General features: G+C 48.4%; 2 protein-coding genes across 4 annotated transcripts in view; one reads left to right on the plus strand and one right to left on the minus strand.

Moving 5' to 3' along the window:
• The window catches only part of LOC142560252 (uncharacterized), a 430,092-nt gene that overhangs the window by 170,694 nt on the left and 238,197 nt on the right, over nt 1-21,201 (minus strand). The window contains exon 6 of one of the 3 annotated variants that reach the window (XM_075672209.1): nt 14,864-14,958. The exons of the other annotated variants lie outside the window; for them this stretch is intronic. The gene's annotated coding sequence lies outside the window, so the exon portion shown is untranslated. Of the gene's footprint in view, nt 1-14,863; nt 14,959-21,201 lie in introns of those variants that run through there. 3 annotated transcript variants of the gene reach the window in all.
• Nucleotides 1-21,201, plus strand: part of LOC142559985 (uncharacterized) — a 119,785-nt gene that overhangs the window by 71,128 nt on the left and 27,456 nt on the right. The window contains exons 4-7 of the mRNA XM_075671709.1: nt 3,481-3,765; nt 4,748-5,029; nt 14,783-14,961; nt 15,647-15,786. Of these exons, the coding sequence (XP_075527824.1) occupies nt 3,481-3,765; nt 4,748-5,029; nt 14,783-14,961; nt 15,647-15,786 (886 nt within the window). The remainder of the gene's footprint in view (nt 1-3,480; nt 3,766-4,747; nt 5,030-14,782; nt 14,962-15,646; nt 15,787-21,201) is intronic.

Consider the following 21,201-nt stretch of genomic DNA (forward strand, 5'->3'; position numbering starts at 1 on the left):
AATATCGTCGCCATCGCCGATGCAAAAATTCACCTGGAGTGTAAATGTAATTGCCATCGAAATAACGAAAGTCAAGCATTGGCTGCGCTCTTACCAACGGCTCGTACAAAGGGCCGTTGTCAACAAAACGTTACACTTATGGACGCGCGGCCACAAGCAAAGCGACGCACAACGTAATATCAAATTGTTCAGCCTGACGCCGAAGTGAGGCATTCACGTATAGCGCGGTTACTTTCGCGGAAGCGTGCGAAAGCCGAGGAGGAATTCATGAACAACGTTTTCAAGCTTTCACTCGAAACGCGCCAGTTTAAAGGACCTCTCGCTCTTTCCTCAGAGCACTCACAGCGTTCTCCGCTGTTTGCCATCTGCCTGCGCGTACAAAGGCAACTTCGGGACGCTTGCGGTCAGCTGTCTATTTGTGGCAGTGGCATTCCGGGCACGTGCCCCTTCCCCTTTCCCAAAGTTTCTGTTTTACTATACGGCCTGCCCTGCCCCCCCTCCTCTGCCTCCTCTTCCTCCCAGTCACCGGTCAAGTTCGTGACCCTCCCACTCCGGAAAGAAATTCTGCATACACTGATTGATAGGCAGAAAGAGGCCGAGAGCAAGGCGATGGAACGGTAAATAATAGACGTAACGTTACCCGACATGAGGCAACGAGTACGGATTAGAAAGAAAGCGTGCGTAGCTGGTGTTCTAGTTGTGATAAGATGGACCAGTGAACTTGGGCGGGCTATGCAATGCGTAGAGCACATAACCGATCGTCTATCCGAGTAGCATAATGAGAGTAGAGAGAAGCAATGAAACGCGGCAGACGATTAGGCGGCGTGATGAGATTACAGGATATTCGCAGGCATGCGTTTTTATTCTGTTCGTGCTAGACAGCGGTAACGTGAGATCGCTGGAAGGGTTCTTCATCCCGTAGTGCTCACAAGGAGTTATCCTAGTGCAGTGCACCTATAATGGCTGTTGCATTTTAAGCTGTATCTCTCTCTGTAGCGACATTTCTTGCTAAAAGCGCTGAGTTCAGAAGTGACGAGGCCATCGATTATAGCCAGTGCCACTGTTCCCGCCTTGATGAACAACGCCATGCACTCCGGTATGCCTTCAATAGACAGACTGGAGGATCGGTTTGTTACAGAAACAAAGCTCTTGACAGTCTCACCTCGTAGCTGATCAGCCCCGAAAGCCACTCGAGCTCTCCCGCAGTAGCTGAAGACGACTTTATACAGATACATCTGGTTTAGTTCATGTGAAAGTGGGATCAAGATTCATGTCGTCACACTGTCTATTTCTTTCATTCCCCCATCCCCCTCTCCGCTTGTAGTGTAGCAAACTGGACAAAGCCTAATTAACATCCCTGCCTTTTTTCCTTGATTATCTGTCTCTTTTAGGGCTTTGAGGACTTACCGTAATGTCGTTTTATTGTGAATCCATTGCAGTTTTATTAGGTTGGGTTACATGCGATACGTTTCCATGTTACTCGTGTGAATAAGAGTAGCCGGCTTCATCTCTTGGTGCCAAGATCTTTATTTATGCATGCCAATGAAACAAAAACAAAGAAAGACATAGGCTCACGATGATGGTGATAAGAGGTAGATCGTGGAGGGTGGGCTGGCTTGACGAAGCGATATACCTTTTCTTCTGTCCTTTGCGTCGCGTCTACGTTCAGAGCCACGTGCTCAAGTTCTCGGCGATCGCTTGCATCTGTCGCAACTTCTCACCATTCTTTCTCGCAGCAGCCCAGTTTCACCTTAGCATTGCTCAATTTGTGTGGCTCTATTCCCCTACGTTCGCGTTCTGATAGATCCCAAAGGCTCATGTTTTCTTCGTTTTTTCGCGAGATGTTACTTTATTCCTTTTTCATGCCACCTTTTTGTTTTCTTTGTCTCTTCTGCTGATCTCGGACTCTGGTATCGTATTGCTAAGTGTCGCAACTGTTGCAGCTCCGAACGTGCGTTAAGGAAACGGCATCGATAAAGATAAAGTAGTCGTGAGAAATCTTGATGTCTTGTTTGTTCGGCTTATTTATGTTTCGCATTGCGTCGAGTACCTTGCGTGACACGTGTGCGGAGAGACGTCTTCTTTCTTTTCTTTTTTTTGCTTCGTCACTCCATCGTTGTGCGCTCGTATTGTTTGGGATTCTTTGTTTATTTTTCGTGGTCCCAGCTGCAACTTCGAAGCGTACGAGAGGCCAGCGTTTCCTTCCTTTGTCATCTGTCAAAGTCGTGCCTGAGGAAGTTGCAAAAGAGATGAAGTGTCGCAAGTGTTTCTGAACGGGACAGCTATGGTGTTTGTCGTTGCTCAGAACGTTGCAGGCAACCTACGCATGGCAAAACAAAAGTGTCGGCTACCCCTCCCTCTCCCCAAAGCAAAAAATAAAGAAGAAGCAGCTCGGATAGCGTCGCAACTAGTGATTTCATTCAAGAGCTTTTTCGCGAACGGCTTTGAATTCGACACACTGCATAACACGTTCGCACGGAGAAGTAGCTTTTATGGTGAAAGTCAACTGTCTAGAAGGTCTCCGACTTCCAGATAATAATAACAGTTAACATTATAATGTACACATAAATATTCCAACCTGATTGATACTGATTATTATTATTATTATTATTATTATTATTATTATTCATTTTCTTTTACTGTGCCCTAAAGTTATATGTTGTCCCTGCGCATCTCGCTCCTTTTATTTACATTCCGTTAAAGTTGTCCTCGACATTGCTGTAGCTGTGCGCCAGCATTCAGATGTTAGGGTTGTTCCTGGGTGTGTTAAATATACTGTTGATTGAATAATTATTATTATGTTTCTTTTTGATGTCGGCAATTGGTTTTTAAGGTGTGTTTAGCTGTGTGTATTATGTCTAAATTGGCATTTCTTTTTTGTTATTAACGTTGCCTCTAGTCATCTTCCTAGCAATCGTTTGTAGTGGTGTATCAAAGGTACCAGTGCAAAGACTCTTGAAGTTGTTCCTGGAGGCTCTGAAAAACAATAATGATTGTGTGATTAACTGACTCATTACTATTTTAACTACGCAAACAATAATGAACATGCTTGCACTGACTCCCGAAAATTAATGCCACGCCTACCTGTTTTCAAAGACGTTACAATGACGGTCGCACCTTCATCGGGTTAGTGTTCTTTTTTTTTTCTGCAACTTCCAAAACTTGCCGTCGAAAACATTAATCAACCATATCCTTATGTTTGCGGTATCTTATTAGTGTTTTAGCATGACAGTGCCGGCCAGCGTTACCGCCGAATGCGCATGCTCACTTGGGTGGAGAGGGAGGGAAGGGAGGGACCAGTAACAGCGGAGCGGTAACGCTATGCTAAAGTACTCTATTGTTTAGGCGGCGCTTCGACAAGCCCGCGGTGACCACGCACGAGGGAAAGGAGGAACTGCAGCCTCAGATGAGCGAGCTGCCGATCACAGAGTTTTGATTCCCCCCCCACCCCCCACCCCCACCCGTTAATGTCCTTCGCAGAGCGGCCCTGCCTGAGGCACTGGTCCTTCGAGCGCGTGCCGCAGTTCCACCTGGTCGGCTTCGAGGACAAGGTGGTGTCCCAGGTGTCCGACCAGGACGGCTGCCTGCAGCTGTGCGCCTCGGAGAGCGGCTTCGTGTGCCGCTCGACGCGCTACGAGCCCGCGAGACAGCGCTGCGTGCTCAGCAGGCACGACCGCCGCACCGCGGCAGAGTCCTTCCGCAGGACGGTGCCGGACGACGGCAGCGCGGCGGACGTGCTTTACAGCGAGAACCAATGCGTCTCCGGTGAGTCTTGACGCCGCTGACGCTTCGTTTCATACTTATTTACTTTGTCTTACGTCTAACACAGCATGCGCGTATATTTTTTTTTCGTGCGTCAAAGAAGCACCGCAACTTTTACGATGTTGTGGTGTTTTAACAAAGTTGGCTGTCACAATATAGCATCGAAGCTAGCCTCGAAGCACCGTGTGAGGTTTCAGGTCTACTAATAACTTTTCGTTTCGGCAAAGTTGCTAAAGAATGCAGCAGTCTTAAAGCATACACCTCTGAACACCTTGCAAGTTCCTCCTATCTCCCAGTAATCTTCACTAAACTTGAAAACTTCGGATAGATCCTATTCTGTTCTTCTAGACTCGTGGACGGCATTCTGTGGCACTGAAGCGAAAACATTAGGGCAGGTGCTTCCACACATGTATTGCTGCGCCAACTAGTCCGGACGAATCCGGCAGCCTCCTCCGAACATTTCGGTTTCTCGGAGCAGATATGAATCATCCTAGCTTTCAGTTGCGAATGTTTCGGATTTGCCGCAACGCGAAAGGGAAATACGAAAAAATGAAATTCATATTTGGCATTGGTTGGTGTATTACGCTGCTGCCAAAAGAAGGACTCCTGTCGCCTGCTCAGGCACTAATTAAAGTCTGCTAATAAGAAATTTTCGTAATTATCATCCCTGCAGCTTCGCGAAGATTTAGTTCAGTAGTGTGTACTAATCGTTTCCTGCCAATTTACCCAAAGTGAAGTTTCTTTCAAGTTGATCTTTAATACTCAGCTTTGCCATTCTTCGATCGGGGCAGCTAGCGCTTTGAGACAAAATTATTATTTTCTTAGGGGGGGGGGCTGTTCCATACAATGCTATTGTTTTCCACCATCGCAGCATGGCTACTATTTATATGCCAGAACGGTTGACTCCTTCGGAAGATATGTTAACCTGTAACAGTGTTTTTTAAAGCCAGAATCTTTCCTTGTCTTTTTTTTTTTGCTTCTGCAGAACCACCGCGGTGTAACTTCCGTCCTCTGCGTGGTCGCTCCCTCAGTCGGGGTCACGTGTTCGTCGACGAAGAGGCCACGTCGCACACCCTGTGCCAGGAGGCGTGCGTCAACCACACCGACTTCGTATGCCGGAGCTTCGTGTACGATCAATCCCGCCGTCTTTGCCTGCTGAGCCCCGACGACAGCTACAGCGGCGCCGCCGCCGGACCCCAACCCGAAGAGAGGGCCGCGTCCGAAGAGGACACGACGCTGCTCTTTGAGAAAGGATCGTGCATCGACGGTACGTCTATGCAGCCCTCGGCGATACCGTCGAGCGTGTCGACATTAGAGAATTTTGTGGGTCCGGTAATCCGGCAAGCGCGGGTGGTTTGCCGGATGTCCTGGGGCGTAAACGTGAGCGGCCAGATTCCTGGCGCCAGCTGGGGGTGCAAAGCTGAACCACACAAATACAGAGCCAATTACTATATTCGGCTTAGCCGCTGCCGTAAATTTGCGCCAGCAGCGAAGCACAATATAGCATTTTACTGGAATTTCAGCACTATCTTTGTGTGGTTAAGCTCTACGCCACCAGGCGGCTGCACCGCTCCGACCGCTCATGTTTACGCCCCCGCCCATCCGGCAACCCGCCCAAACCACTCCCGTTTGCCGGAATAGCGGACAACCTAAAGTACCTATTATATAGTTTTACCTTGTCCGTAAGCTTCTGAATGTTTGCGTTTTGCCAGGCTACCGAAGGCTTACGTCAGCAACAACGCTGGTAGCGATACCTTGCGATGCTCTCTCTAACTGAAACGATCTGTAGACACGTTTTCGTGTTACAGAAGTGTTCTCGTGGAAAAAAAAATATTAAGAAGACAATGTGTTAAGGACTGCGCCGCCACCGGAAATTTACACCCGCAGCGACGTAAAATAAATACACTTGGTTACTGCAACAATCGCTCGGTGTTAGTCTGGTTGTGCACTGTGCCAACACGTGGCGCCCGCTCATGTTGACGTCTGCTGTAACGCGGTAATCCGCAAACGGAAACAAGTTTGCAGACAAGTTATATCTCTTTATTTAAAGGGGCTTAAAGGGCACTAACGAAGAGTGTATTAATCTCAACTATACTCGGTGCATGGCCATTGGCAAGCTCCGCCCACGAAACCACATTCCACGTGATCCCTGTGCTTCCGCGTTACAAAACGCAATTCCTTAGAAAAACACGCACGTGTGTATGTTTTGATCATCTTACGCAATGTGCTTCTAACGCGGCATAGCGTACAGAAGAATGGGACTTACAGTAATGACATCCGACCATGAAGTCTAAACGTTCGATCAGTTGCCTGTTGAGAGTCTATAGGGCTACGGCAGCGCCTATAAGGCGTTGCGTTTTTACGAGTAGTCTCACACCCTTTGAACAGTATATCCATGTGAATCCAGGAGACGAATACATGTAGAAGAGTCCCCAGAGTACCCTTGTTTACATGAACGCGATAGAAGCGTGTCGTCTCAACTTTCGAGGGTGCCGCATCTCATCCAAACGAAGTAATTCGCTAGGAAAGCGTACCGTATCAAACGCGCCAAAGGGTAGTCTGAGATGGAGAATGCGCACTGCAGCCGTGCATGTAAACGGAAGCGTATCGTAGAATTATCGCTACGCATTCGCTGAGGGATGACAACCGGCCAGCCAACCGGCGGCCGCCGCTGTCGCACTACAGTGAACTATATCCGCCCTGCGGGACACGAAAATAAAAATGACGGCCGACGGATCAAGCGAATTTTAAACGTTGCAGCTGGCTGCACGCGATTTCAGTTCACTGGTGACTAGATTACGCGCGTTGAAAATGTATTCTTCTTCAATAATAAATGACACTAACATTGTCGGGCTATTTGAATTTCGGCGTTAATTAACGTAGCCAGGTCCAACTTGAAGATAAATATATAAGCCGAAAGGGCCGCACTCGGCTACCACAGGACGTGGCAACAGTTGCGGACATGTGAAAACTGAATATGCTGACACAAAACCGTACGTTCCGCAAATAAATGTGTAAATTTCACCACGCGGACAACCTGACAGAATGTAGCCGACACCTTGCAGGTGCCTTCGGTGCATTTCACAAGGCAACAGCAAAAACAGGCTTATCGGAAGCAAAGTGAGAGAGCTAACTTTCAGATATGCAACCAGGCGGCGGTAGCTTCCTGGACCAAAAAATTCACATTCGTGTGGCATTTACCGTGGCATATGCGACACGGTAAATGCTCGACACGGGAGCGCTCGCCCGTGTCGTGTCTCCCTCCTTGTCCCTGTCAAAATACGCGCTGTTCTGTTTCAAATACAGTAAATGGATATCATACGTTTCCACCGTATCCGTGCAAACGCGGCTATCGTCTCAATACGTCTCAGTAGGGACGTCCAGGCTCCTTAATGGTCATAGCGCTGTTTTTTTTTTCTTTTTTTTTTGCAGCCGTTCTTTCCATCCAGTTTTTCCACGCCTTCTTCAATATGAACCAATACGAACTCGCACAATTTGCGCGACTTCTGCTCTGCAACTAAGTTGTTGCGCAAGTTCCTACTTAGTCGCACCGCCGCCGGCAGTTCTCGCGCGCTGCTATAGGTGGCGCGTCGACTTGGCACGCTCTAGAGTTACTGCATATGCTACCACAGGTAGCAGAGTTGCGCGTAGGTCCGCCATCTTGCCTGGCAAGCAACCAAATCTATGCGGCGAAGCCGCACTCTGTTTTTGCAGGCGACTTGCCTACCGTATTGTCGATCGACCGTGGGCGCTTTTGCATCGCTTGTGGACTGCTTTTCCGCCTAATCGCAAACAAAGTGCATCGAAACAGCTGACTGAATAAGATCGTCAAGAAAAGGCGCCGAGATCGGTCCCCTCCGAAGCTTATGCCAAGCGTATCCGCCGAGTCCATCTGCACGCTCTCGGCGCGTCTAGGCTCAGGAATCAAGAAGTCTAACAAGGATAAATCACCATATTTCAGCTTTCGCATCAGTGTCCCTAAATAAACACAAGTAGCATGAGCGCACAAACAGCACAAGTAGCGATGAGCGCCGATGTGGTCGTGCGTCATGAACACAGGTATATATGTGCTGTCGCCGAAGGATCACAGTCCTAGCCTGCGCGTCTCTGACGAAGATATATGAATAGACAGACGTGTCGACTGAAAGGTATCACTGAACGAAGAAAACGTTGCATATCCTTCGCGTGAAGAACAACAAACGGCTATCCAAATCGGTAGTAACAGCCCATACAGCGTCCCGGGTCAGTGGTTCATTTAGGACTTTTTTCGAAGTTAAAATGCCAATCGCAAGTGAAAATCGGTGTTGTTGCACTTCCAAGCAAGCTACTGAATATGGACAGCTAAATTTTCTTTGTGGTACAGGCGTGAGCTTTAGTTGCTGGGCGATAGCGCATCTACCATGACTGAGCGAGACCTCTCTGTGAAACTAAAACTGCTTCTTAGTCCTTGACGTAGAAAATCATGCGCCGATGTTCGGCTTCTGGCGTGGCGTAGTGGTAAAGTACCGGGCTTGCGATTTGCAGGTCCGACGTTCGAATCCTGGTCGGAGCTTTTTGGTTTTTTTTTTATTGCGCCAAAATGCTCTCTCTTTCTGTTCTCAAAAATACATATATACGGTGTCCAGGCACCGCGTATTTAACGCGCTAGAGCTGTTTTTCGCACCAGTACCCAGTGCCTCCCAGTACGCCGCGCCTGCCCAGCACCCCAGCATCCAGCGCGCGGCACTGGGCCCATAATCCGGCGCTGCACTGGACACTGGATACTGGGTTTTGCAATAGGCATACCTGCTTATGTGCCAAAGCTCTCAACGTGTAGGCAGTCTTAAATATTACTGGTGAATAAATGACCAACCATTAGTATTTCGACTCTGGTACCCCATTAAATTTGCTGTAGAAACGTACCCACCTACTAGCAGGCACTGGATATCAGCCACACCTTCAAGTGCCACTTCATTATGTGCCTTTTCACTGTAGGGATTCGAGAAGTAACCTTCTGTGGGAGTGTAGTGAAAGTTTTTCTCTCACAGGATTGACATAGCTACAATATGGGTAATAATGCAAAACACAGTAAAGGCCCTTACCGTATGGTAAATAACGACATTAACTCCTCTTGCATCCTGCTTCACATAAGCAGTAGTAGATGAAATATCTTTACTTAGTTGTGTAACCTTTTTATGTTCAGAAACAACAATCAAAGCAGTGCATTATCCTGAAAATGTGAGCTGGATTTTTTATGACAGTTCTGTGAAAGCAGTGTGGTGCATGGGTTTGAATGGGATCGAATAAAAAGCTTTTTCGCTTTCAGAGCGATTCGTGCAGACGGGAGCAGAGCACCTGGTCATTATATATCATTCCGATGGGACTGCGCGGACACTGCGATGAACCAACTGTGAGATGCGCTGCGCAAGTTGTGTTGTTTCTCCGCAGCTAGTGCGCACGCGAACAGCGAACGCCAAGATCGGCCGGATTCGCTTTGAATTTGACTGGCGATAACTTGTGTCAATCCAGTTCGCTGCAGCGGCGGCGTCGGGAAATACAAAAATTGGCCCGGGCATCTGCTTCTCCGCAATGCACGGTTGCTTGACTACCACGTGATGACGCTCTGCCAATAGGGGCGCTAGCGGCGTGATGATGATGATGATGACAAAATGTATTTATTAAAGGATGGCGCGAAGGCCTATAATGGGGAATAGGAAGAGGAGGGGGGAGGCGTATTCAGAGCCGTCGTAGGAGCTGCGCGTCCTTGGCGAAAGCCAAGAGCGAGTCCAGAATGGCCCTGTCAGAATCCATCGATCCAGTTGCCGGTCTAATCCACTCCTCGTAGGACGACACTCGCACCGCCCTCAGGTGGTGGTCCCGCTGTTGAGCGTGTCGCTGGCACTCCCAAAACAGATGGGCTGCGGATGGCCGCGTAGCCATGTCGCAGTCAGGGCACCTGTGTGGCGTATGGAGCGCTTCTTGGTCCGCGGAGGCTGTGGGATGGCCGGGTTCCTGCGATGGAAGGGAGTTGGGAGACGGAGATGGAGGGCGTCTTTCCCGGCGTGGCCGGTACTGTCGCCACCGTTCCAGCACATCCGGTGTGAGGACGAAGCCGGAACGGAGCCTATGCAACAGCACCTGTCCCGACCTGGGAAGGCCCGCTGGAAGTGGGTCTGGGTCTGAGGGCACACTCGCACGGAGTTCCCTCTTGCGTCGGTTGGCTGCTGCTCTCAGAGCTCTGTCGGGGTCATACGGGGCTCCATTTGTCGTGTTGCCTGTGCTGGTTGTAAGGGCTTCTGAAGGATCCCGGGAGACGACGCGGTTGGAAAGAAGGGCGCGCGCCGCCTCGTGGGCTCTCTCATTTCCCTCGATGCCCTGGTGACCAGGGATCCAATGAAGTGTTGCAGTGACCCCGTGGGCTTCCGCGCGCCTGAAGGCCTGCTTGACGAGGAGTACTTCCGATGATGATGTGTGGCGCGACTTGCAGGCATGCAGCGCATACTGAGAGTCGGTGTATATATCGATGTGTTTTGCTTGCGTGGTGCTTGAAACTCTATCTAATGCCCAGGCTATTGCGCGGAGTTCAAGCTCCGTTGGGTCGTCAGCATCAGCAGTTGTAAAGGTAGAATGTGTCTCACAAGAACCCACTACGTGGTAGGCGACTGCTCCCTCGTTGGTGCGTGGGTCGAAAGCTGCGTCAGTGTACACTTGTTCATGGCTTGGCGGTGCGTCTGCCAATGTCTGCACATGACGCGCAGCGAATGCTGCCCGGCGGCGCGCATGTTGGGCACCCATGTTTCGGGGCGTTGGTGTAGTGTCGACGACAGCAATGTCATCCCACGGTGAGATGTCGGATGGCAGTTGTGGCAAAGTTGATATATCCTTTCCCATGTAGGCCAGTAGAGTCCTGCCTTGTCTGGTGTGCTTCAGGCGTTCCTCGTTTCCTGCCTTCGATGCTTCGATGGTTGCACGGAGGGTAGGCAACTTCGCATAAAACAGACGCGCAACTCTGCTACCTGCGGTAGCATATACAGTAACTCTAGCACGCTCTAGGTACGCACCCCATCCCGACGACTTCAGCAAGCAAGCACAGACCGATTACGCAATAGTGTTGGGTAGGCACTGCGGAGGGAGGCGAAAAAAAGCGGGGTGTGTGTGTGGGGCGCGGCGGGGACGGGGGGGGGGGGCGGAGGTTGTAAGTGTGAAGGTAGAAGCTTCAGTTGGTAGAGGGGGGTCGCGAACGCTCGTTTATTCCTCCCGTTCTCGTCCTGCCGCCGCGCGCGACTAGTTACTGGAGGCTCGTGCCGTTCCAAGGCCGCCGGGGGGAACCTGTCGGCCGCGCCTTCCCTCGCCACCACAACCCGTCGCCCGTTCTTTGAACGCGACCGGGTTGGATGGACGCTTCGGAGCAGAGCCGACTAGGCGTGCAGTCCGGGTCTTCGTACTTTGCACTTTCGCTTTCCATCACCGCATCGGGCGCCCTGCCCAGTCTTCTGGCGCCTCTGCCTCTCTCTTTCTTTAGCCGTCGCGTTGTGTTTGCATAGTGGTCGCTGCTGACGGGGAGGGGCCCACCGTCTATACACCCCGCTTCTTCTTCTTCTTCAAGGTGCCGGATCCAGTCCGTGCCCGGTTGGCGGGCGCTTTTCCTTTCGAGGGAAATTATACGTCCGTACGAACCCTTCGGCGGGCATCTCAATGCGAGGAGAACGCGGGGCTTCATTTTGTGTGCGCGTGCTGGCGTGCACAGACAAAAGGCAAAGCGTCTAGGAAGAGTTTGCCTGCGGGCTCAGACCTAATGCTTTCGGTCTCTAGGAGTTGCGTTCAGTGCCACCACAGCTGTGACGGTGGTGAGCGGCTTCGACGACGCGGGAAATAAAAGTATTTGAGCACCTCGCCAGCTTTGCGCTGAACGTTTCTGCCATGGTTGAACGACATGCCTGCCGCCTTGTGCAACGATTGTTACGTATTAAACATTTATGTACATTACCTAAGATAGCTCAGGGAATAGGCAATGTGCAGGCGCGAAGGGAAATAGTAAGAAATAATAATGTAACGTTACATTTATATAAATATCACAGCAGTTGTGTCGTACCAGCGTGCTCTCCTGAAACTGCCTGGTGGCGGACGATACCAATTTCTTTTCTCGTCCATAGTTGATCCTTATCCTCAATGGATGAATGAATGAATGAATGAATGAATGAATGAATGAATGAATGAATGAATGAATGCTTTTATTCATTAGTTAGGGAGGGCAGCGGAGTTAGGTTCGTGTGTTTGAGGAAAAAGACACTTTGCCATTCAATATCCCGCTGTGTTTTCCTTTCCCACTTCCTCTCTGCCGAACTCCCCGCCGTATATATTTGTGTGTGTGTGTGTGTGTGTGTGTGTGTGTGTGTGTGTGTGTGTGTGTGTGTGTGTGTGTGTGTGTGTGTGTGTGTGTGTGTGTGTGTGTGTGTGTGTGTGTGTGTGTGTGTGTGTGTGTGTGTGTGTGTGTGTGTGTGTATCAGTACCTCGAATCCGCGATAAATATATCGGTATTTCGAAATCCGCTTCTGATGACATCCGTCATGGCAAAGCGCGTCGCCTCGAGGCTTCAAGTGCACTGAACAGAACCGTTTGCGAGACGCTGACCGTAGCGATTGAACAGCGCCGTCCGCTTCCACGGGCAGGAGGCGGAGACAATCCGCGAACGCGATTAGGAGGGCCTGTCTAATGGAGTTCCGTTCTTGCCGCTAGACCACGGACACTCGCCGTTTGGTGAGAACGTTGACACCGATTCCGTTGCGTCGCTTCGCTGGACGTGCGTTATCTCCTCTCCACGGTTCGCTACTTCTCTGGCAGCGAAATGTATTACTTGAGCACAATGGATAAAGGGTGCATAAAGCGCAAGGACAGTCAGTGCGCGCTGCATTCAGTGCCTTCTGCTTGGGCGCGTCGAGGACCACCACTCCGGGTCACGTGCGTGCCTCGGCGCTCAATAGTGTAGAGTCGCTGGTGCGCTTTTCGCGTTAACGCCTGGTTCCAGTGGAGCAATATTGCGCTGCGTTTTTGACGCGACAGCGTCAAGGGTCCCGTGTCACAGAAAATGCGGTGTCGACGTCGTTTGTTCGTGAGGGAAAAATCCTCCCGAACCACGCATCCCGAGCTACGCAGGCGGTCTGCATGGCGCGCAGACGTCACCGAATCGATTGAATTTCCTTTTAAAAAAAAATGCGTCAGAAAATTCGTAAAGTACGACTTCCACACTACGTACAGGCAGGATAGCACCGGATTGTAATTTGAATATACGAGAAAACATATTTATGTTACGGGGAAGCGCAAACGCAAGCCCCTTTTTCTACTGCCCTTTGAGGTTTGGCGCGGCTGTGCCAGACCAGCTGTGCCTCCGGGATCGGCACACGCAAGAGGCCGCGTTTCTGCCAGTAAGCTCGCCTTCGTACATATAGCGTTCGCCGCCAGTGCTTCCCGATGAACATTACGGTTACATACGCTCCAGTTGCCGGGAAGCGTGAGAAGCAGTCAGGAATCTTTGAATGATATCGCGTTCCACTCTTAAAGGCGAACCTTTAGCGTCCTCCTTTTTTTTTCTCGGACCTGCTATATCCGAACTTGCGAACATCGCATTTCCATTATATACGAATCTGTGAGCACCTAGCCCAATACTGTAATTTACAGCCAAGCAGTACATGGCTGGGGTTCGTGCATTTTGTTCTCCGTGAACAAAAGCTATCATCATCAATAGCTTATACCCCCGTAAGCATTCAGGCTGCCGTAAGCAAGCAAAAAATGCAATGGCTCATAGCCCCGTAAGGCAGACGCTACAAGTGCTCAGCGAAGTGAAGCGAACAGTGCTCAAATTCTTTCTAATCACACATACAACATACAGAACAGGATGTCGACAACTTTCATCATCAATGGCTCATACCGCAGTAAGCAAGCAAAAAATGCAATTATTCATAGTCCCGCAAGCTTCATGGCTACTAACTTTGCGTGAATTAGCTGCGATGGCACTACTCCTGCTCTCGTTGTCGGTAATTTCAATGTGAATGTGTCCGCACCGAAAAGGGCGCGGTTTACGCATTCCGTGTTGCAGACATATCCCTTGCGATGCCGCACCAGTCCGGCTCAACGGAACACCCAGCGGCTTACGTGCATCGATTTGACATTATCAAAGAATGTTATTGCGATTGCGAGTGAAATAATCACTACCGATCAAGACAATAAATGAGTACCCGTACCTTTCGTCACGATGACCACCCATCAAGGCAATGAGTTCGTACCTTTGTTCAGAATTACGTGTCACCTCCGTGTCGTGTGCTAAACAGCTTAGCTCGTCAACCACCATCACAGAGTGGAATGGCTCATGATATTTATTATTGTTGGCGTTTCATTCAGTTTGTCTCAGTGAAAACAAAGTTAAACAATCCAGTAACTCTTTTTTGAAACAGGTTGTGTTTGAACCTGCTAGATTAGAAAGACAGAGAGAGAATAGCAAGAATGGCAACCATGACAGGCCTGACAATCCACGTTGTCGCTAGTTTTCGGTGCATTCTGCACACGTGGATGTGGATGGGAAACCAGTTATAACTTGGATAGGTTTTAAGCTACTTCGCAAGGAGGTTCTGCACACCCAACATAAATGGGATCAATACAGCGTGTCTGCCGCACCTCGGACGACGGTGCATCTCAGCTAACAAGAAAAGAAACAAAGCAATTCTCGCGAAGCGTGGAAACACAGCTTAGAGGTAGTAGCTTTTGCTAGCTGCATGGTAACCCATTTAATTAGAACCGCCATATGCCTGAACAGTGCAGAAGTCAACATGTACTGTAAAGTTTTGGGGTCGACTGTACTTAGGCATATCATAAAAAGACAGACAAGAACAACAAGAAGTCTTGCTGACGAAGTAGAGAAGGGTGTTATTAAAACAGAATAACAAAACAAAAAAACTCTCACCAGTGCCTTCAATTTGTCAACAGGCAAACGGACCGAGAAACGACGCTTTAACTGGATCCTTCTCTTCTCGCTCTTTCTCGCTCGCAGTGGAGATGCGGTGCGAGGCTACCGCCATGACGGCCATCATCCAAGTGACGTCATCGTTCCGCGGCCGCGTCTATGCCGTCGGCCACCCGCACCAGTGCTTCTCATCTTCAGTCACCGACACGGGTCACGTGGCACTGACGGTTCCCTTGCACGGACGGCAGTGCGGCACCAAGAACCTGGTAAGATCCTAAGCTGCAGTATCCTGGGAGGCCATCTTTTACCGGCATTTGTGCACGCTATGGGAGACGTGGACGACGTTACTGTTTTCTGTATTGCTGTACTGCGATGGCTGTGTACTATAGTGTTTAAATGTGTATGTGTCGGTACTCGGTAGATTGCGTGGTGCAACTTGTCCCAGCCTTTGTGCGCGTACGTTCGAGCGTGTCTAGGACTATACGCGGACTTCAGTCACTCCATTGTCTAACTCTGCTTTACATTTTCCGCACCTCTGACGTTACTTCTCATATAATATATTTTCTCATTGCTATTAGTAGTACGTGAACAGCGCAGGCGTCTGAACCATGCCCGCATTAATCGATGTATAGGGGATGCGACATTCCAACAAAACGTACACAACAACCGCTGAATAATTTCCGTAGTGTATGCACTAGCCATCAAAAAAGAAAAGACGCGAACGATTATATTTAAAAACGATAAAGCAGCTCCGTTACATTACAACAGCTGTGATGAAGCGCTAATTAACCATATACTTTTCGAAATTCCGTAGCAGGGTCTTGTTCCCCCCCTTCCTCCCCCCCACCCCCACCCTAATGCTTTAGCATTAGGTAGTGGCTTCCGTGATTGTGCATTCCTCGTTATCTCTGAGGCCACGCCTGTACACGCTTTTCACCTCGTGGTTCCCAGGGCAACGGGACCTTCCTGAACAGCATCGTCGTGCAGCATCATCCGTACGTGCTGCAGAGCTCGGACAGGCGTATTGACATCTCCTGCGACTACGAGGAAGTCGAGCGCAAGCTGCGAGGCGGCAAGCAGGTCCTCGAAGGGTCAGTGTGGCTCCTCTTATGATCATTGTGACGTAGGAGTAGCTAGTGAAAGCACGATGAGTGATTAGGCGGAGAAGTCTGACGCGGCGCTCACGTTTCGACAAAGAAACCTGTCTTCGACGAACGGCCGTCGCGAAGACAAACTCGACTCACGAACAAGCTTCAGTGAGATAAAGAGAGAGGTTAAGACTTCCTGAAAGCGTGACGTATATCCAGTGTGAAGTTGAGCTGTATTGGTAAATTACCCTCCTACAATAATCCACCCCTCCCCCTCGCACGAAAGAAAAGACCAAACAACATACAGGCGGCGACGCCGCGTTGAAGTTCTCACACCATCACGCCGTGACGTCACCGATTTTGACAACGTCTAATCGACCCTAGTTAATCTCTTAGCGGTAAAGATGAAGTGCACTGTATTGTAATCAAGCCAAGGAATGAAGATTTCTGAGCACTTAGATCGCCATAACGGCGAAAGAAGGAAAATGATATAGTTTGAATTCAGGGTCGACAGAATGTGCTCTCAGGAATTTCAACAAAAACATTTTTTTTTCATGTCTTTTTTTTCCCTAGTATTCAACACCGTACAGCAAAATTGACGAAAATAGAATTTTGAAAGACTACGTTATCAGTCTGAACTGATCCCGTGTGTCTTTTTACCGTCTCCTCGAGGAACCCCACGTGGTCAAAATCAATTCGCACACTACAACTCCGGCTGTGTATGTCTTCATAGCTTTGTGCTCCTCTGGGACGTTAAATTCCCCCAGTTATTATGGTGCGCAAGCAATGCACATGCGCAATATTACGTTGCGTAACCATGTGCATAACCAAGCAAGCAAGCAAGCTATACTCTTGTCAACGCGTCAGCGCCTGCAATATTCTTCTCTGGCTCACCTGTATATACTTATCGCCTTTAGTATATGGTTGTTTGATGAGAAGTTGAAGCTTATTATCATAGCAGAGAGAGAGAGAGAGAGAGAGAGAGAGAGAGACGCCATGATGGAACGGCGGGGACGTTAACCAGGCTGAGCCTGGTAGGCTACCCTGCAATAGGTAAGGGGTAAATGGGATAGAAAGAGGGGAAGGAAGAGGGAGTTGTGCTTTCACAGATAAGATACCTGAATGCCCTAGTGCATAAGTGCGACAGGAGGAGGTCCTAAAGTAAATCTGTCAAGGAAGACCTACCACAGGTGCAGCATTAGTTTGTATGACAGGTCAGGTGAGTTCAAAAGCAGTAGGCGTACAAATTATTAAGAAGTCATAAGGGAGGCAAGCGGTATGAACAAAAACAGTGCAGTGAATATGGGTTTAGGCATTTCAAACCAGAAAAATAAATAAAAGAAAAACAAAAACTCAAAAGCAAGGGGCTGCAAAATATTTTATTTAGTATGCGAGGAAGCGACGTTAGAAATAGGGATAAGTAAATTGAAACACGTGCAAATTTGAGCGGCATTCACAAACACGATGCTTCCGCCTCTGTTAGTATTGCCTATACCTAGTATAGTTAAGGTTGCTGTTTGCAATGACATTACAGAAATTAAATGTGCCGTTGTACGTCGAAAATTTACCTACAACCGCGACAGAAATGCCATCGGATATCCTGAGTGTATGAACTTTTGGCTTATATAGTCTTTGTACATTGACACTATATAACAATAAAGATAATGATGCACTAACCCCACATGCCGTTAACTCAAGTTTGCTCGTGCTCTGATGGCAATTTCACCTCATGTTTTATGCAAACGCAATCCGACGGTCAAACTGTGTTTGGAAGACGTGTGGTGTGACGCAAGCGGCCGCAAAAATTCAACGCCTTATCGGATGAAACTTAGATGAAACATATGCAAGCTGTAAGGCGCTATGAATGATTAAACTGATTAGAAATACGCCAAGGCACCTAACATGGAAAAAGAAAACACAAAAAACTAAAGAAAAATATAAAAAGAACGTATATATATATAAAGGAGCGGACAGACTACCGCCTAAACGCGAGCTGAAATAAAAAATAAAATGGCAAACGGAGCCTCATTGGCAGGCTTCGGATTATAAGACCCGCAGTGGTTAACATGTTACCGACCTGTTATTCAAGAGGGCTTTCATTACTAGGGCCTGGTCGTTATCTGTCGTCCTTCTTCGACGCAGAAATATCGCTTCCTTGTTGGTAAAGCAATAATAGACAAATCATTGAAAAAAACCCGTTTTCAAATTCCCCCTTGCGTTAGTGTTGAATACATTGAGCTTCGGATTACAATCTTAGTTTCTGATCAAGGGCGCGTAAAACACCTCCGCGATGTTTGATGCTTTTGTCTGTACCAATTTATTTTATCGTTTCTGCCGTCAAAAGGGCGAGTGTGTTGGAAAAGGGGGGGGAGGTAAAGAAGGTGAGGGGAAGGGGGCAGAGTGGCCTTGTGTGCATGTACGTGTCGTCAAACGTACTGACCCGAAGTCTTGTGCGTCACTGTGCACCCAGTGATTTCTTGATGTTCGGCCATGGCCGAGCTTAAAAGCAAAGATCAAAGGGCCTCCGATCACCGGCGTGAGGCAATTTTCAGACGGTCTTACAAGTGTCGAGACCACTTTCTACTTGCCTCTACGCGGCGACGAGTCTTGATTGAAATAACTAACGAAGCTTAACGTCACAAAAGTCCACAAAGGTATGGAAGGTACGCTATACTGAAGGCCGTCCACCATAGACCGAAGGGGTCATTCACGTGCATCAAAGTCCCAATTCTTAATAGCTTTCGCAATCTGTGAGCGTCGCGAACGTTGTAATGAAGCTGCCGGAGTCGTAATAGAAGCCAGGGACGACCTCGTGGACTGCAGTAAGAAGCTAGATTCGTTTAGCCAATGCGACGGCTAACGGTGAAGTTTCAATGACAGAATAAAAAAAAAATCGGACGCAGTGTCTGCGTGAACCGCTACTGGAACACGTCACACATTCAATTGAGTGGCAAACCGCGCTATTGGTGGAAGTTCGATGCGAACGAACCCACGCGCGTCAATTGAGAGGTAGGACAATACGTTGTGCGCGGGCAGTTATACGCAGGCTAAGCTGCCGGACAACGCCATTGTTCATCGCGCTGTTTTCACTTTTCCTTTTTTTTTTCACCAACTAAAGCAACAGTTAAAAAGACAGTTGCTGTACAATGGCGAAACGTTCTTGGTGAGGTTTATCACAGTATACTAGTTGCGATGAGCTCGTGCAGGGCTCAGGAATAACGCATACGCTCACCTTAGATTAAATTAGTCGAGTCAAGCAATGTAGTCATGAAGTAACGCATTCACCGTAGGGATATTACGAAATCGGATAGATTTTTTTTTTTTACGTTTCCCTAACTATCCCGCGTCGGGCGCAGTTAGGAACGTTCGAAGGAATCTAGGTGCCCTATTTGCAGTTTTACTGGTGCCGCAATCCCCATCTCCTCTCCTCTCATTCTACAGGAGTGAATGCGATATGTGCGGAATGCACGGTGCCGAGTTTGAAATATGGCTCCTGCATTACGTCACAATTACAGCGATTTCAGGAAACCCTGCCCCGGCAGGGTCGTCTAGCGCCGACGAATCAGCTTTCATCACGCGCGTTCCACCGGAGCACACGTATTGCCGGTGCGCGAACCCGAGCCTGCGTTTTCGAAACAGGCCGGCCTGCTAATGACCTCGACTGTGTGCCGCACTACACATAGCGGCCGAAGGCGAAGCAGCTTGTGGAAATTGTCTTCCCAATATTACGTAAAATAATACAGTGACGAAACAGTCCGACAAGCAACCATATATATATATATATAAAGCTCGCTGAATAAGGCTGAATGTTATAAACGCGTACTCCGAAGCAGCCGGTGTCCAAGCCTTGAAGCAAAAAATAAATACGCGCATTAATTTTCACTGGAGAGCGCACAGCCCGGAGGCTTGAATCTCCTAATAAATTATGCGTTCACTGTTAAAAGCGCTGTAAGAATTATCTTTTCTTCATTTTTTTTGGAGGGTGGGGGGGGGGGGGGGTGAGCCTCGCTTTGATGCGGCGATTTCATTTGCTCAGTGAAGCAGCCGGATTGCGTCTGCACTTTTTTTTTTTTATGAAAGACAAGCATGGCAGAAGACACTGCATTAAGCTTCGTGTTCTTGAACGCACGCGGTTTAATGACGTGTAGTTAGCTAGTCCTGTACGAAGTTTAACATTACGCAAAAAAATCGAGTGGTTTTTTTTTTTTTTTTTTTTGAACAGCAGTATAACGTGCAGTTGCTGGAACGTAGCTTTGCATTTTCCTACGCCCGGACGCCTAATGACGAGCTATGCTCGGGGATAGCCTTACGATGTTCGTAAGCGGACAAAAAAGAAAGGTTTATTGAACATTAGAATTGTGTGAAGGCTCTGATGACTGAGAGCGCCGCTTTTAACAAACGCTATACCTGATTTTGTAATAAATTTCACTTTATGGAAGAGAAATTATGAAATGTCGTAGCGGAGGCAGCGAATCATGTGTGTGCTTGGTCATCCTGGCGTTAATGACACTTTAATTTCATTAGATGCGTTAATTAGAATCCAACCTTCCGAGACAGCATGTTCTGTTTTCGGAATACTCAGCATTACTGTGATTACACGCAAGCCATAGACGTATCAATCGCAAGTGTCGTATAGAAGCACATTATTTGGTCAGTATACGCCTGCTGCCGTAATCCATTACCGCTGTTTTGTCACAGTGCGAACGTAAGGATTGGGCGGCTGTTACGTTGATCCCCCAGTCGTCATTTATGGAAGTATACTGACATAACTAAAAGAATAAATAAGTGCAGTCACCACATACACCCCTTTGGCAGCGATATCTGACGGTCTTTTAGTTATGTTATGTCTTTTATTAGTTATGACATGGTCTTTTAGTTTTAGTTATCTACCGTCCTGTAGGTAGATCAGTTTGATTTGTTCCAAACGAACTTGTTAAACTATTTCTACTCGAGAAAGCAAGGACCAACGACGTAAAAGTCTTCTGCAACGCATACTGAAGAAGAAAAAAACGAAATATACTTAGCCGAACGAACACAGCGACTCTAAATCCCTCCAGGTTTAAACGCACAAGCGTGAGAACACAGGGGCACACTCTGAATTTTTTAAACAACAACAACAACAAAACAACCACAAAACAACAACAACAACAACAACAACAACAACAACAACAACAAAACAACAACAACAACGCGCTGTCCCAAAATTTCTCACGATGACGTAACGGGTGCCATCGTAGTTGAAAATGTTCTGCGCGATTATCTGTTCAAGACTGTTTACAACGTTCTTCGACATACATTCACATCAACTCTAGCAACAACGCAGCATCGGCGAGCCGTTTGAGTGCCTACGAAACCCCCTCAGAGCCCTTAAATAAGCCCGAAGACACGAACACAGTGAGTCACAAGCACCCCGTGTGC

The sequence above is a fragment of the Dermacentor variabilis genome, chromosome 10 (assembly GCF_050947875.1).
Source record: "Dermacentor variabilis isolate Ectoservices chromosome 10, ASM5094787v1, whole genome shotgun sequence".
In the NCBI taxonomy this organism is placed as follows: Eukaryota; Metazoa; Arthropoda; class Arachnida; order Ixodida; family Ixodidae; genus Dermacentor; species Dermacentor variabilis.